Here is a 13,797-nt window from a genome sequence, read left to right as displayed (position 1 = left end):
GGTCAGGAAGAAGCTCTCCTAGAGCCCCCGAAAGACCCACCAAAAGCCATGACAGCCTCCGACCTCCAGCAGCACATGTCTCCCTCCTTTGCGAAGCCACAGCCCCCTCTGGAGGGAGGGAGAGAGCACTGCATCAGGAAAACGAGTTTAGGGGCTGCAGACGAGGCCGCAAAGGTTTGATTGCGCGCCAGTCAGCCCCAGCCCCAGCCCTTTGTGCTGCCAATGGAGGCGACATTTCCTTGGCTTGGACAGAGCCAAAAAGGGGAAGGGGCCAGCTGCAGGCAGCCCTCCCTGCCACCTGAACGAAGGCCAGAGACAGCAAAGGCAGGCCTGGGACTCGCATCTTCCATCTCTGCCTCCTCTTTGCTGTTGAAGAAGGCAACTAATCCCCCAACTGACAACAATGAAACCTGGGAAGACCAACATCTTCCCTGAACAGTCTCCCTGAAGAAGCGGAGGCAGGCTGTGGGGCCAGGTGTGCGGAGGAGACTGGTCTTTTGACAGAGATGACAACTGTGACAAAGGCTGCTCTGCACCCGGAGCCCGGAGCCAATGTGACATCATGGCTGGTGCTGGACCCTGACTGGGAAGACTGGGCTTCAGCCCCTTTGCTCTGGGATGGTTGGGTGAAGGGAAATGCATAGCTGACTCCTAGCACCTTGGAGGAAAGGCTTAAAGTGCGATACTTAAACAGGGAGCTGAGTGCAAATGGTGCAAGGATTGGGAAGTCAAAGGCTTTCAGGGCCTGAAGATGCCAGCCACAGATGCTGGCAAAACGTCAGGAATAGACTCTTCTAGAACATGGCCACAGAGCCTGAAAAACCCACAAAAAGCTATGGATGCCGGCCATGGAAGCCTTTGACTTCACATAATAGCACAACTAATTCTCCTTATTCTACACCCCTCAAGAGCTCAGCCTTGCGTTCTCAGGTAGCTGAGAAACTCCCCGCTTTGTGTCCCAGGTGGCTCTTGGTGACCTTTCTGCTGACTGCCCTTCAATGGCTGCCAGGCCCCAGCGCTGGGAGGATCCCTGACTAAAACACTCGGGAAACCTGCCAGTCCCCAAACAAAAGAAACAGCAATGCACAGGAAAAGGCCGTGCCAAAGCTGGGGCTTTTCCATTGCACACGGAAACATTTCCACCCTTTCGTTGTATTTGAGCAGACCATCTGGCTTGAAAGAGAACCCACTTTTTCACTGGCTCTGCGTCACAGGGCATCCCGGTGGAGTGGGGTGGGTTTTGGACTAGGAAGAGCAGGGTTCAAATCCCTGCTCAGCTGTGGAAACCCACTGGGTGACATGCTCTCGGCCTCAGAGGAAGGCAAGAGGAAAAACCCTCTGAACAAAGCCAAGAAAATGTCTTCAAGGCACACAACAGCAACAACTTGTTGCTACACATAAGCTCTGCAGGTATTCAGTGCTTTGTTAATTCTACACATCAGACTGTAGCCAAAATGTATTTATGGGCAACCTGACAAAACCTGGTACATCCCACAGGTGTTGGACCACACCCCAAAAACAGCACATCCAACAATCCCACTGACCCAAAGGCTGGGGAAGACTGTACAATTGTCCTTTGCCCCGGATGCTTTGTTGCTCCCAAGGAGGTATGGACCGGAGCAGGCGAGTTGAAGCAAGTATGCCCCTTTCTCCTATTAACGGGGGGAAAGGCATGAAGAGACCCAAATGAATGAGACACTCCTTTTCGACAATGCTCATTCCTTTATTGTCAGGGTTTGGATTCGGTTGTGGTGTCCTCCCAGTCTGCAAACAGGTCAGAACAACATGACAAGTGTGTCAAAGAGTAGTCGCCCACCCAGAACCAGAGGACTATGGACAACAGCATCTGCCAGTACACTTTGTATAATATAGGTATGCATAATATGTCCTGTATATTCATATGTATAGCGCAACAAGCATGGGCCACCGTACACCAAATTTTGACTGCCTAAGTAAACCAACACAGCAACAGGCACAAAGAGTTTGGTCCCAGTCGCCTTGCCAATCGCCCCCCTCCCTCCCACTCTGTGACCCCCACCCCCACATCGCCAGTCTCCCAACACTTTTCCCTGGGGAAAGGGAGGCTTGCTGGCACACGCCCGCCCGCCCGCCCCATACACTCACACGTAAATACAGACTCACCCACATACAAAGAACAAAGAACACTGGAAATCTACAGCTCAGGCTATGGCAGCAACGCAGCAGGGCTGCAGGAGTCGCCTGGCCATTGTTACAGGGGCAGCTCACGGCGACGGGTTCTGGCCTTAAATATCAGCATTTCTGTACATCTGTCCTTGGGTTTTTGTCTTGTGCTAGGACGTTATCTGAGGTTTCTGGCAGCACAACGGTGGGCTGAGAGACAGAGTGCAAGAGATCGTTGACACAAAAGAGGCGGCAGGCACAAAAGGGGCACTTGCGCATCAAAAGTAGTGTGTTGCTCCCCTTAGCATGGGTGCACACGGGTGCCACTTCTGGGGAAAGGCTAGTGGTGGTTCGTTCTTCCAGGATGCCCCTTGCCAGTTCCTGAAGCCAACATCTGTGACATGGAAGCAGCTAGTTCCTGTCCAGAATGGAGAGGAAGAATACTGTTCAGCTGTGTTGTCCATTGTAACAGCATCTCTCAGCCTTGCAGCGGATTAGAAAACAACTCCTTGGGCAGAAGCCAGGAAAAGAGATAGCAAATGTCTCTAGCCTCTGCTAATGGGAAGGATGTGTCTCCTTTATTCTGATCCATCTCCAGATAGCACACTTTTATTGCCTTTGGCAAGGCAAGATGAAAGCCAGCCGGTCATGGGACACTCTGAGGAGGAGACAGTGCAACTGCCTTGGGCTTGCAGATGCATTTAAAGGCATGGTGCCAACAGCCACTCTGGCAATGTCTCCATCCCCAGCCCACCGCTTGTTGTGTGCAGCAGCCATTGTGCTCTTAAGGGACACCGAGAGGATCCCCTCTGGATGTGTTTGATCCTGGCTCCAGGGCCGTGCACACATCTCTGTATTTAAGCGACGCTGGAAATCAAAGGCAAGGAAGCAGCTGGTGAGTTCAAATACACATACAGACAGGTGAAGAATGACTAGGGGAAGGGGCCTTTCTTCTATGAGATGGACTAAAGAAATTCATGTTCTTTGATGACTGGTCTAGAGGTCCCAGCAGCCCCTCTTCCACCCGCTGTGGTTGCTCTACAGCTTTCTCTGATGCTTTTGGTCCCCGATGGGGCTCCTGTGCCAGCCCCTGCAATGCCCTCAGACATGTGCCAAGACCACAGAAAGTAGGGTTGGAGAGCCAGCAGATACCAGGATAGGAAGTGCAAAGGGGAAGTGGTCCCCAGGGCAGTGTGCTAAGGACAAATTGGCACCCCACACCATACCACACGCCTATGCGCTTACCGGATGGCCTCCTCTCTGAACAACCTCTCCCACATCATGACAAGAGTTGTTCCAGAAAGTTAACATTGCCTTGAGAAAATCAGCTGCCGGGGTCACTGAACCCCTCCCCAAATCTTTTGGTGACCGCTGGCTTTCAGAGGGAGACCCCACAAACACAACATCCCCACTAATATGCACTGATGAACAAAGAACAAAGCAAAGACAGAAAGAAAGTGCTCGCTGTGCTGCCATTTCAGGACTCGCTTCTTTCTTGTCTTTGTTTTGCTTTCAGTGCCTCTTTTCTTGCCTTTTTCTTTCCAAATCAGGAATTAGCACACTATTAGGATCCCTACTGCATTGGTCTGTGGAGGGCTGGGGGAGGTTGTTCCATAGGAAAATGATGGGGTGGCATGAATTTGTTTTACCTTTGTGTGGATATTAAGTGGTCTTTTGCAAGCAAACAGGAGCTCCAAAGAGCCACAAAGTCAACTTTTAGTGGCAACCACAGTGCAAATGATAAGCTGAAGTACAAATAGCGTCTTAACAGAGAAGCAGAGAGAGACTAAATGTGAGGAACAAGTAGCATGGGATATGTTGGAGTGGGCGATTCATCTCAGCTTGACTTTCTCACTGCCCCCCACTTCAGCTTTTAGTCACAGCAGGTGACCACTTTTGGTGACCACTAGCCTGAATGGCCCTTTGAACCTATCTGGCTTCCTCACTTGCCACCCCAAGGGAACTGTGGGTCACCTGCCCGGCACAGATGCCCCCATTCCCTCTGCTCTGCCAGGTGACCTGGGTACCCACTAGAACTCCCCCTTTGCCGTGCGTGGCTGTTTTTCGGATGCCCCCTCCTTACCAGAATACAGCAGACACTTCCCAAATGAACATTTGGGATGCTCCAGGGGTTGTCTGAAGTTGGGGAGAAGGTTCCCCAGGATCATGGAGATAATGCTGTGTCCTGTCCCTGCCATCATCATCAGTAGCCGACACACATACACCCCATTTCCCATAACTGGGGCCCAGACTGTCTCTGTGCCCACAGGGGGCCAACTCTGCAAGTGTGGGGTGAGTTGGGTTGGAGGGCTAGAAGCAGATAGTGAGACAGGGGCTAAGCTTTTGTTGCAAGAATGGGGGAAACTCCATGGTTGGTGAGAGCCCAGTCCTGCCCACCCTAAACCACAACGGAAGGACATGGCAAGGCTGGCTGTGACCTGGCATCTTGGAGAAAAGGGGGAGAATTCACAAACCACCATTGGAGCCAAGCGCATAATGTTCAGTGCCCTCTTCCTCCAAGTAATGGGGCTGAGAACATCCACAGGGTGAAGACCAAGCCACAATCGCCTTGTAGGAATATTGTGCATTTGTGCAGATGACTCTACCTGCTCAGTCTGAATCCCTTCCCATCATCATCATCACAAGGACTCACCATAAATAAATATGTTAAATAAATAGAGTTGACAGATCCCAAGAGGGGGGTGGTGGGGTTTTCAGGGGCCCCCCAGGGAGCCATCCCCTCCTACAGACAGACAGACAGACACACACACACGAGAAGTAGCTAAAGACAAAGATGAGTTAGTGCAGGGGAAGCCCGTCCCTGGACCACGTGTTCCCAGTGGCAGTCCACAGCAGGAGAAGGAGCGTGGCCCTCCGAGTGCAAAGGAAGGACAGAGGGGAAGAACAGCGGGGACGCTACTGGTGAGCCGGTGCTGTGGAAGGGTTCTGTGAGCTGTAGGCGAGGGAAACATGTGTTGTTGAGGATGGCAGGGAGCGAGGAGTCTGGCACCTGAGAGGGAAAGAGAAATGGGAGACAGAGACAGGGTCACGCATTCGTCTATCCTGCCTCCCTGCCCCATCTCTAAAGCAAGCCCACCCGCCCCCAGAAGAACACCAGAACCACCACTTGGGAGCAGACCATTCAGGGCTGGTCTTCTCAGTTGTGGCACCACCCTCCGGATGTAAACAGTGTCCGCCTTCAAGCACCAGCTGGAAATGGATCTGTTTCCACAGGTATGCCCTCCCTGGTACTTTATTTACTGCTCTGTCTCTTGCACCAATCAGTGAATGTTTTAAGCTTCTTTTTTAATTTATTACTTTCAGTTTTGTTTCAAACTTTATTTTTATAGACTGTTCTGAAAATCTACTTGGAAATCTCACAGTATCAAGTGGCAGATGAGTATTACACATCCTTAAAAATAAACTGAATTGAACCATCTTCCCAGAAACCAGGGAAAATTCAAAGAGAGGACTCTGAAGGAATGTCCTCCTATTGCCTTTAATCCACAGAAACCAGGAGCTGGCAGAGAAGGTCCAAGGCCCGTCCACCCTGTGGGTCCAGCCCCTCAGTGTGGGAACGTTTATGCTGTTTACACAGAACATCCTGGGATGTGGCTGGTTTCTGGGCTGTTCTTTCCAACTAAGTGGCTGAGCCAAAGCTTGGTAACTTATTGATAGCTCAATCCCATTTTTAACTTTTGCATGACTTGAAATTCGTAGCTGCATTTGTTTTTCCTGCTGTAAGCACCCCAGAGTCCCAGGCTGGGATACAACCACTTCCGCCTCCTCCCTCCCACCTCACTCACCAAGAGCGCGACTTCCGCACTCGGGACGCAGCAGGCCGCTCCATGAGACTGTCCAAGCGCATGAGCCTCTCCAGGTGCCGTGCTCGAGGGTCATGCTCGTTTTGGTCGCAGGTGATCTCAAACTCAAAGATGGCGGGAGGGGAGATGTCTAGTTCCAGGAACATGATGTTCTCAGCCTGGGTGAAGTGGAGAGAAGACAGTGGAGATGCAGCTCAGGCAGAAAAGAAAAGCCACACTGCCATGGATTTGGAGCAAAGCATGGGGCATCAGAGCACAGAAGACACTGAGAGAGAGAGAGATTGGCCTCTCACTGCTTTTCTAGGAAGGGAATTCCAACTACCCTCAACACTAAGGGAGCCATTTGCTGTTTGCTTAATCCTTGTGAATCCCCAGCTCAACAAAGGTTTTTGTGTTAAGCTTTTTACAGAATCCTGGTGTTGGAAGGGACCCCAAGACCCACCCAACCTTTCTTTAAAAACCTCCAGAGAAGGAGACTTCACCACCCTCCAAGGCACATGTATTCCACTTGTGGTGATGGTGACTGTTATGTGCCCCCAATTTGGTTTTCGCTTTGGGCAACCCTACAGACGAGCATCCAAAAGACCCAGCTCTTAAGAGCCCTGCTCAGGCCTTGCCAACTCAGGACAACCGTGGCCTCCCTGTTGGGGTCCAGGGACCTGTAACACAGTCTCCCTCTTTTCCACAGCCGATCCCATTTGTCCTTTCATTGTTTCTGAGCAGACCATCTGGTTCAAACTTGTAATGCAGTCTCCCCCTTTTCTGGCTGCCTTCAACTTAACCAAGCATTATTATCTTTTCCAGTGAGTCACATCTTCTCACAATATGCCCAAAATACAACAACCGCCATTTATGAGATTTCAAGCTTGATTTGATCTTGGACCCTTTCTTTGTCTTTTCGGCAGTCCAAACAGTGTGAAGCCTACGCAGTAATTTGCCCACAGCACTAGCACAGGATGGCCCTTTAAACAAATGTGAATGTGCAAAACCTTTTCAGTAGCTGGATCTATGGCCCGTTACAAACAGGCCATATAGTACGCACAGAGCGTGTACTAGGGTTAGGAAGGGGCGGTGCTTCCACACCCCCCAACCCTAGTATGTGCTCCGCGCGCACAAAATGGCGGCGCCGCCATCAATACGTCACGACCGCACCACCTCCAAACGAGGCGGTGCAGTTGTGACGTATTGGGGCTGCGCCACGGCGCCTATGGCGCCCTTTGCGCGACCCCAGAAGGAGCTCCATTTCGGAGCTCCTTCCTGCTTTGCATCGCTGGGTGCAGCCTTCAGACGGCTGCGCCCAGCGACGCAATGGAGAAAGGGGCCAAGTGGCCCCTTTCTCCTCCTCCACGCCGTCGCGGGGTGTCCTTGGGGCTTGAAGCCCCAAGGACACCCCTTTCCAGGCTGCGGGGAAGGGGCCTTTTGCCGCTTCCCTGCAGCCTGGAAAGCGGCGGATCGGGGCCTCAGCGGCTGCCGTTGTAACACCTGAGGCCCCGATACACCGGGGAAAGCAGCGCCTACAGGCTGCCTCAAAGGGGCGGTCTGTAACGCGCCTATGACATCTCACAAACTACTTTCCTCCATAGTAAAGGTAAAGGAAGTCCCCTTGACATGAATGTCTAGAGTGTAAGGGGCGGTGCTCATATCTGTTACTAAGCAGAAAAGCCAGCATTGTCCGAGGGCTACTCCGGTGGTCAGGTGTCCAGCATGGCTGCACTGAACGCTGTTACCTTCTCACCAAGAAGTGGAACCTCTCTATCTACTTGCCTTTGCATGCTTTCAAACTGCTAGGTTGGCAGAAGCTGGGGCTAGTGACAGGAGCTCATCCCATCATGCGGCACTTGGGCCTCGAACTGCCAACCTTCCGATCTTCCGATTGTCAGAATTGGCATCTTAACCACTAAGCCACCAGATCCTTTTCCTCCATATTAACCTACTTGTATTTAAAAACTTTTCTTCAGGCACCTCTGGCCCTCAGGGTAAATACCTGTAACAGGGCATTCACTGCAAAAGCACAACATTATGGAATCCCTTCTTGGGAAGTTCCAGTCCTCCTAGCCTGTGGTGGTCTTAATATACAGTGCACTCACGTTATACGTGGGTGCAACTTACGTGGCTTTCAGCATGCACTGAAAGCTGCACCGGGAAGAAGGCTCAGCACACCCTGGAAGGGGTAATGGCACACGCGCCGCAGGCACACTGTGTACAGGCCCCATTCTTTTGATTGGGGCTCAAGCATTCACGAAATTCCCCTTACGTGGGGGATCCAAAATGGATCCTCCACGTAAAGGAAGGGCCCACTGTACTGTGCAAGGGATCACATTATCACAGACCCTCTGGAACTCTCTAAAGCTGCAGTTTTTGTTTGTGTGTTTTGTGTGTGTTCTCATTGTTTCCTGCCCCTTAATCCAATTAGTTGCCAGTTTCCTGTTGCAGTCTGGCTGCAATTTATTTTACTGTTTATATGTGTGTGTTTATCTAAGCACTGGATTCTAATATATTAAGCAGAATATGCCAAGATGGGGGTCTGAATCTTGTCAGGATGTTATGTCCTGGTTACACTAAGGAGTGTTGTATTCAGATGCTTGTATAAGGCGGTATCAAATCCCCCCTTTTGCAAGTGGTTCCCCATTTGCCCACAATGCAAAAGTATGCAAGTGCAGCTCTGCCCCACTTCTCCTACAACTGGCAAGCCCCCTGGAAAAGCAGGGAGGCTACCAGCCAGCCCACTCCCATTGCTTCCATCCACCTCATGCTCTGCAGTGGCAAACAAGACTTCAGCCAAGACCAGCCAGCAGGTGTGTGCGTCTGTGAGTGTGGGAAAGAGAGAGAACGTTTGTGTTTGTATTTGCACCAGGTGCCATTTCCCTCTTCCCATGCCTTTTGGCTCACCCGATACCGAGGATGGGAGCCCATCGACATGGCCAGCCGAGCGTATTGGCTGATGGGCCGTTTGTAGCCCACGGCGGATGTCGGCCGCTTCTTCATCTGTGTCCCCGTGTTGGCGCTGCTGATGCTGATGCCACTGTTGCTGTTGGTGCCAAGGGATTTGTTTTTAGAATGACGGATGGTCACAGAGGCACCCATCAGCCAAGCCTTGTCCCAGTGCTTGGGCAGATGGGGCATGGAGCCCTCCTCAGTCCCAACCAACAGAGCAGAGCAAGGGATTAGCATGCTTAGGCCTTGCCAGGGAGGGAGCTGGGTGGCAAATGAGGCTCTGCTTCAGGTGACCTCCCCCCACCCCACTTGGCTTCTGGACATCAAACCCCAGTGGGCATCAGAGGCCATTGCCACTAGCAGAGGCAGAAGAAGGACATTGGGATTTAGAGTCTTCCAACTTGTGGAACTCCCTCCCGCAGGAGGCTTGCACCTTCCTCGCAGGGATGTCACTCAAAAGACTCACCTTCCCACACTCAGCACCAAGGGCTGGAACTTCCACTGATCTTCCTCACAGTCAAAGTAGAGGCGGTTCATGATTTTGTTCTTCTCCTCGGGTGGGATGAAGTTTTCAATGATCAGGTACCTGGAAAGATGGAAGGACAGAGTTGAGGGGAGAACAACATCTTGCATTATTCCCCAAAAAGGTGCCTTTCCCCTGTGGCTGGGCAGAGAGAGTACGCACAGCTGGAGGAGGGAATGGCAACAAACAGGGCACGCTGCGCTTAAAAAAGAAAGGAAGGATAAGTCACTATCTGCTCTGTAGTGGATATAAATCTTCGGAGAGTAAGCCCATTACCATTTACACTTTTTACCTGCATAAATCTAGATGTACTACTTTTTAGTATTGCTATTAAAATGTTTTCAGTTTTTTTAAACCAAGTTGGAGCCTGTCCAAAGGATGGTGATCAAATGTTGAAAGATATGGAAGCCATCAAGCCCTCTGAGGAGAGGCTTAGGGATTTGGGAATGCTTAGCCTGAAAAAGAGAAGGTGAGGGGGTGACACAATGGCCATGTTTAAATATTTGAAGGGATGTCATACTGAGGAGGGAGCAAGTTTGTTTTCTGCTGCTCCAAGAATAAGACCCAGAGGAATGGATGCATGCTACAGGAAAAGAGATTCCACCTAAACATTATAAAGAACAATTTGACTGTCTGATTCTGCTATCTTGGAAAATGCTGGAGTCTCCTTCTTGAGAGGCTGTTTTTTAAACAAAGGCTGGATGGCCAAATGTCACAAGGAGGGTTTTGACTGTGTCTTCCTGCATGGCACAAGGGAGTTGGAATGGCTGGCCTTTGGGGTCTCTTCCAACTCTAGGATTCTATCTTCTTAGAATAAAGCCATTCCACTCCAAGATTTCAGCTCAGACACAACCCCTGCCTTTCATTAAATCATAGAACGTTAAGATTTGGAAGGTATTCCACCCCACCAATGAAGGAACACACAGAGAAAACACTCCGGAGAGATCACCATCCAACCTCTGGAGCTTTGGAGGGCTCAGTCTTTAAAAAGTAACTTTCCTAAGCACTGCTCCCAAATCCCTTGCCCCAGCAAGAGGCCTACTTGAGTTTCAGCTCTCGCGTCTGTTCATTCTGTGCTTCCTCCAGGTCTTGCCGCACTCGGATATATTCGTCATGTTGGTCCTGGATCTCTGCCTTCACCGCCTGGAGCTTGGCGTAGAGCTGGGATGGGGAAAAGAAAAAGGCGGCTCACGGACACATGCAAAGAGCAGCCTCGCCCTGGCACCTCACTGAGTTCAGCCCCAGCGGACAGTCAGATCAGGATACAGCCCTTTGCTAATTTTGGTCTTAATAATAATAACAATAAAATAATAATAAAAATTTTATTTGTATACCGCCCTTCCTATGATCAGGGCGGTGAACAGCAATCAAACACAGTACAATACATCAACAGCAAGTTAAAACAAAAATTAACATAACCAACAATACATATACAATACAACTGTTAAAACCAATATTAAAAACCCCATCAGCCAGCTACCCCTGCTGTCAGAGGGGGGGGGGAGGGGGAGATTAGCTGGAACTTATATCGGGGAATGCAGATCGAAACAGGAAGGTTTTCAACTCCTTCCTGAACTGGGCCAGGGAGGTGGCCGAGCGAAGCTCTATGGGCAGCGTATTCCAGAGGGTCGGGGCGATGATGGAGTATGACCTCCTTGTTGTGGAGGCTAATCTAGCCCTTGGGACCCTCAGTAGCTGCTGCCCAGATGTTCTGAGGGTGCGGGGCGGAATGTATGGGGAGAGGCGGTCCTCAAGGTAGCCTGGGCCCAAGCCATGTAGGGCTTTATAGGTTATAACCAACACCTTGTATTGCGCCCAGAAGCAAATGAGCAGCCAGTGTAGATCTTGAAGGAAACTATGAGTAATATTAGCAATTTTCTTCTGCTGCAGGAAAGTGTTCGAAAATCCAAAATTTGCATGTGGCATTTTTATGCAGAAAGCATCATTCATTTTCTGCGGAAGTAATAAAAGGTTGAGTCTCTCTTGTCCAAAATGCTTGGGACCAGAAGTATGTACCTGCTAAGTATTTTGGATTTCCAGGTTTTTTAAAAAAACTTTATTTAGGAATCTTTGTATATGGGGATTGGAGTATTTTGAATTTGGGAATTCTGGATAAGGGACACTCAACCTGTGACATTTCCTGCAAGGAAAATAATATTTATGCATTGAAATATTATCTTCTTCACATAAAATTCTTTTTTGTACACATCATGGATGAACATTGCGCAGAAAATGTAACTCTTGGGCAGCTTAGATTTGCTTAGGAAAAAAATTGGGTACACATCAATGTATATTAATTTATAACCCTAGCCCTTGTTGGCCCCCCACATTTGCAATTTTGACTTTTGTGGATTTGATGTTTTGCAGTTTTGATTAATATGTCCTCTCTAGGAATCTCTAGATCCTCCAGCACAACTTTGCCAGAAGCTGACCATAGAGTTGTGCTGCAGAACCTAGAAGACCCTAGAGAAAACACTGCTCTAGGCATTTGTAGGTCCTCCAGCATAATTCTGTGATGAACGCCTGGCAGATGTTGGCCACAGAGTTGCACTGGAGAACCAGGAGATTCCTAGACAGGTGTTCTCTTAGGTAAAAAGAAAAGTATTTTGTTTAATTGGTGCTTTTTCTGATTCACGGGGGTCCTTCGCCCCTAACCCCAGTGAATGTGGAGGGACCACTGTATTTCCCCCACCCCTTTTTTGCCTTTCTTTCCTCCCTTTCTCTCTTCCTTTTTTCTTCTTTTCTTTGTAATAAAACTTTAAAATCACATTAAAAACCTCCAGCCAGTGCCACAGACCTATTGTGTTCATGGCTGCGTAAGTGGAGTTCCACCAGTGTAACCATTTTACATGGCCTAGGCCCCGCTGTTAGTCCTCCCTAGAGAAGAGCCATTGGATTAATGGGCTTTGCCTCTGTGGCATCCTACTCCTGTTGGAACTAACCTCCAGGATCCCATCCCTACAACCGCTCAATACCTGTGCCTTCAACATGCTGATTTCTTCATGGGGATTGCAGAAACAGCCCCTGCATCTTATTCCCCTTTGCACAAAGGGACAGTCTGCAGCAGGCATGGGGGAAGAGACACAGTCTGTTCCACAAGGTCAGCGTTCACCAGAAGGGCTGTGTAGTACCATCATGAGCGTAGTTGACGCAATGCAAGGGCGATATGAGATCCCAGCTTCTGTGCCCCTACCAGCCCCTTACCTTTTTCAGCTTCTTGGTTTTGATCTCCACCTCCTGCTGCAAGGAGGTGAACGTCTCCCGCAGCTCCATGGTCTCCTCGTCCCGCAGGAGGACCTGTTGCTGCATCTCGCGCTCGCGTCGCTTCTGTGAGAGAGGATCAAGACCACCACCCCAAAACAAAACCCTCCATTAGTGGGATGGCACAAGTCCTGCTGCCCTATATGAGAAACCAACACCAGTGGAGCAGTCAGCATGAGCTGCCAGAGCTAAGGGACTGACTAGTGCAGGACAAGAGCTCTCAAAAAGTCGCTTTGTGTGTGCTGGGGGGGGGGGCACCATTCCAGGAAACCCCCAGCCATCAAACATACATCAGGCACAGCTGATAAACTGAGCAAAGCAGCCCAGAGCTTGGAAAAGTTACTTTTGGGAGACAACCACTCTCACCATCCCCCAGCCATCATAGTCAAAAGACTAACTCAGACCAAAGCTTAGAGACAGTGAATTTTTTTGGACAACCATGCCCAGAATCCCCCAGTCATCAGCCATGCAGCAGACATTGGGTCCCATAGACAAAAGAATAACTGACTCTAGCCTAAATTCTAGAAAGAGTAATTTTTGGGACAACCACTGTCAGAATTACCCGGCCATCCACCAAACCACTGGGTCCTTTGATCAAAGGACTAACTCAGGCCAAAGTTTTGGAAAAGTTACTTTTTGGGGACAACTATTCCCAGAATGCCTAACCATCAGCTAAGCCATTAGATACCCCATAGACTGGCTAACACAGGCTCATGCTAGCTGGGGGGATTCTGGAAATCGTTGACCAAAAAAAGTAACTTTTCCAAGCTCTAAGGCTTTCATGGCTGGCACCCATAGTTTTTTATGGGTGTTTTGGGCTATGTGGCCGTATTCTATTAGAATTTGTTCCCGACATTTCGTCAGCATCTGTGGCTGGCATCTTCAGAGAATGGTGGCATGGAGGTGTGTAGGGCATATATACTGTGCGAACCTTGGTTGAGAGGAAGCGATTTCCATTTTAAGCTATGTGTTGTGCTGTTGGTGAATGGCAAGGCCTCCAGGTGGGAGGATATGGCAGGAGGATTACTGTCTGTTTAATTAATAATAATAATAATAATAATAATAATAATAATAATAGGTTTTATTTATATACCGCCCAATCACTGGGAATCC

At 49.7% G+C, this 13,797-nt stretch overlaps 1 protein-coding gene across 1 annotated transcript in view; it reads right to left on the bottom strand.

Moving 5' to 3' along the window:
• Nucleotides 1-2,110: 2,110 nt before the first annotated feature.
• Nucleotides 2,111-13,797, bottom strand: part of KIF3C (kinesin family member 3C) — an 83,365-nt gene continuing 71,678 nt past the window's right edge. The window contains exons 3-8 of the mRNA XM_042472803.1: nt 12,628-12,750; nt 10,466-10,584; nt 9,367-9,486; nt 8,856-8,994; nt 5,949-6,124; nt 2,111-5,152 (exon numbers count right to left, since the gene is read on the bottom strand). Of these exons, the coding sequence (XP_042328737.1) occupies nt 5,059-5,152; nt 5,949-6,124; nt 8,856-8,994; nt 9,367-9,486; nt 10,466-10,584; nt 12,628-12,750 (771 nt within the window). The 3' untranslated portion in view covers nt 2,111-5,058. The remainder of the gene's footprint in view (nt 5,153-5,948; nt 6,125-8,855; nt 8,995-9,366; nt 9,487-10,465; nt 10,585-12,627; nt 12,751-13,797) is intronic.

The sequence above is a fragment of the Sceloporus undulatus genome, chromosome 1, assembly GCF_019175285.1.
Source record: "Sceloporus undulatus isolate JIND9_A2432 ecotype Alabama chromosome 1, SceUnd_v1.1, whole genome shotgun sequence".
Lineage (NCBI taxonomy): Eukaryota > Metazoa > Chordata > Lepidosauria > Squamata > Phrynosomatidae > Sceloporus > Sceloporus undulatus.
Note: the sequence above shows the minus strand (reverse complement) of the source record. Positions and strands in the feature narration are given on the sequence as shown.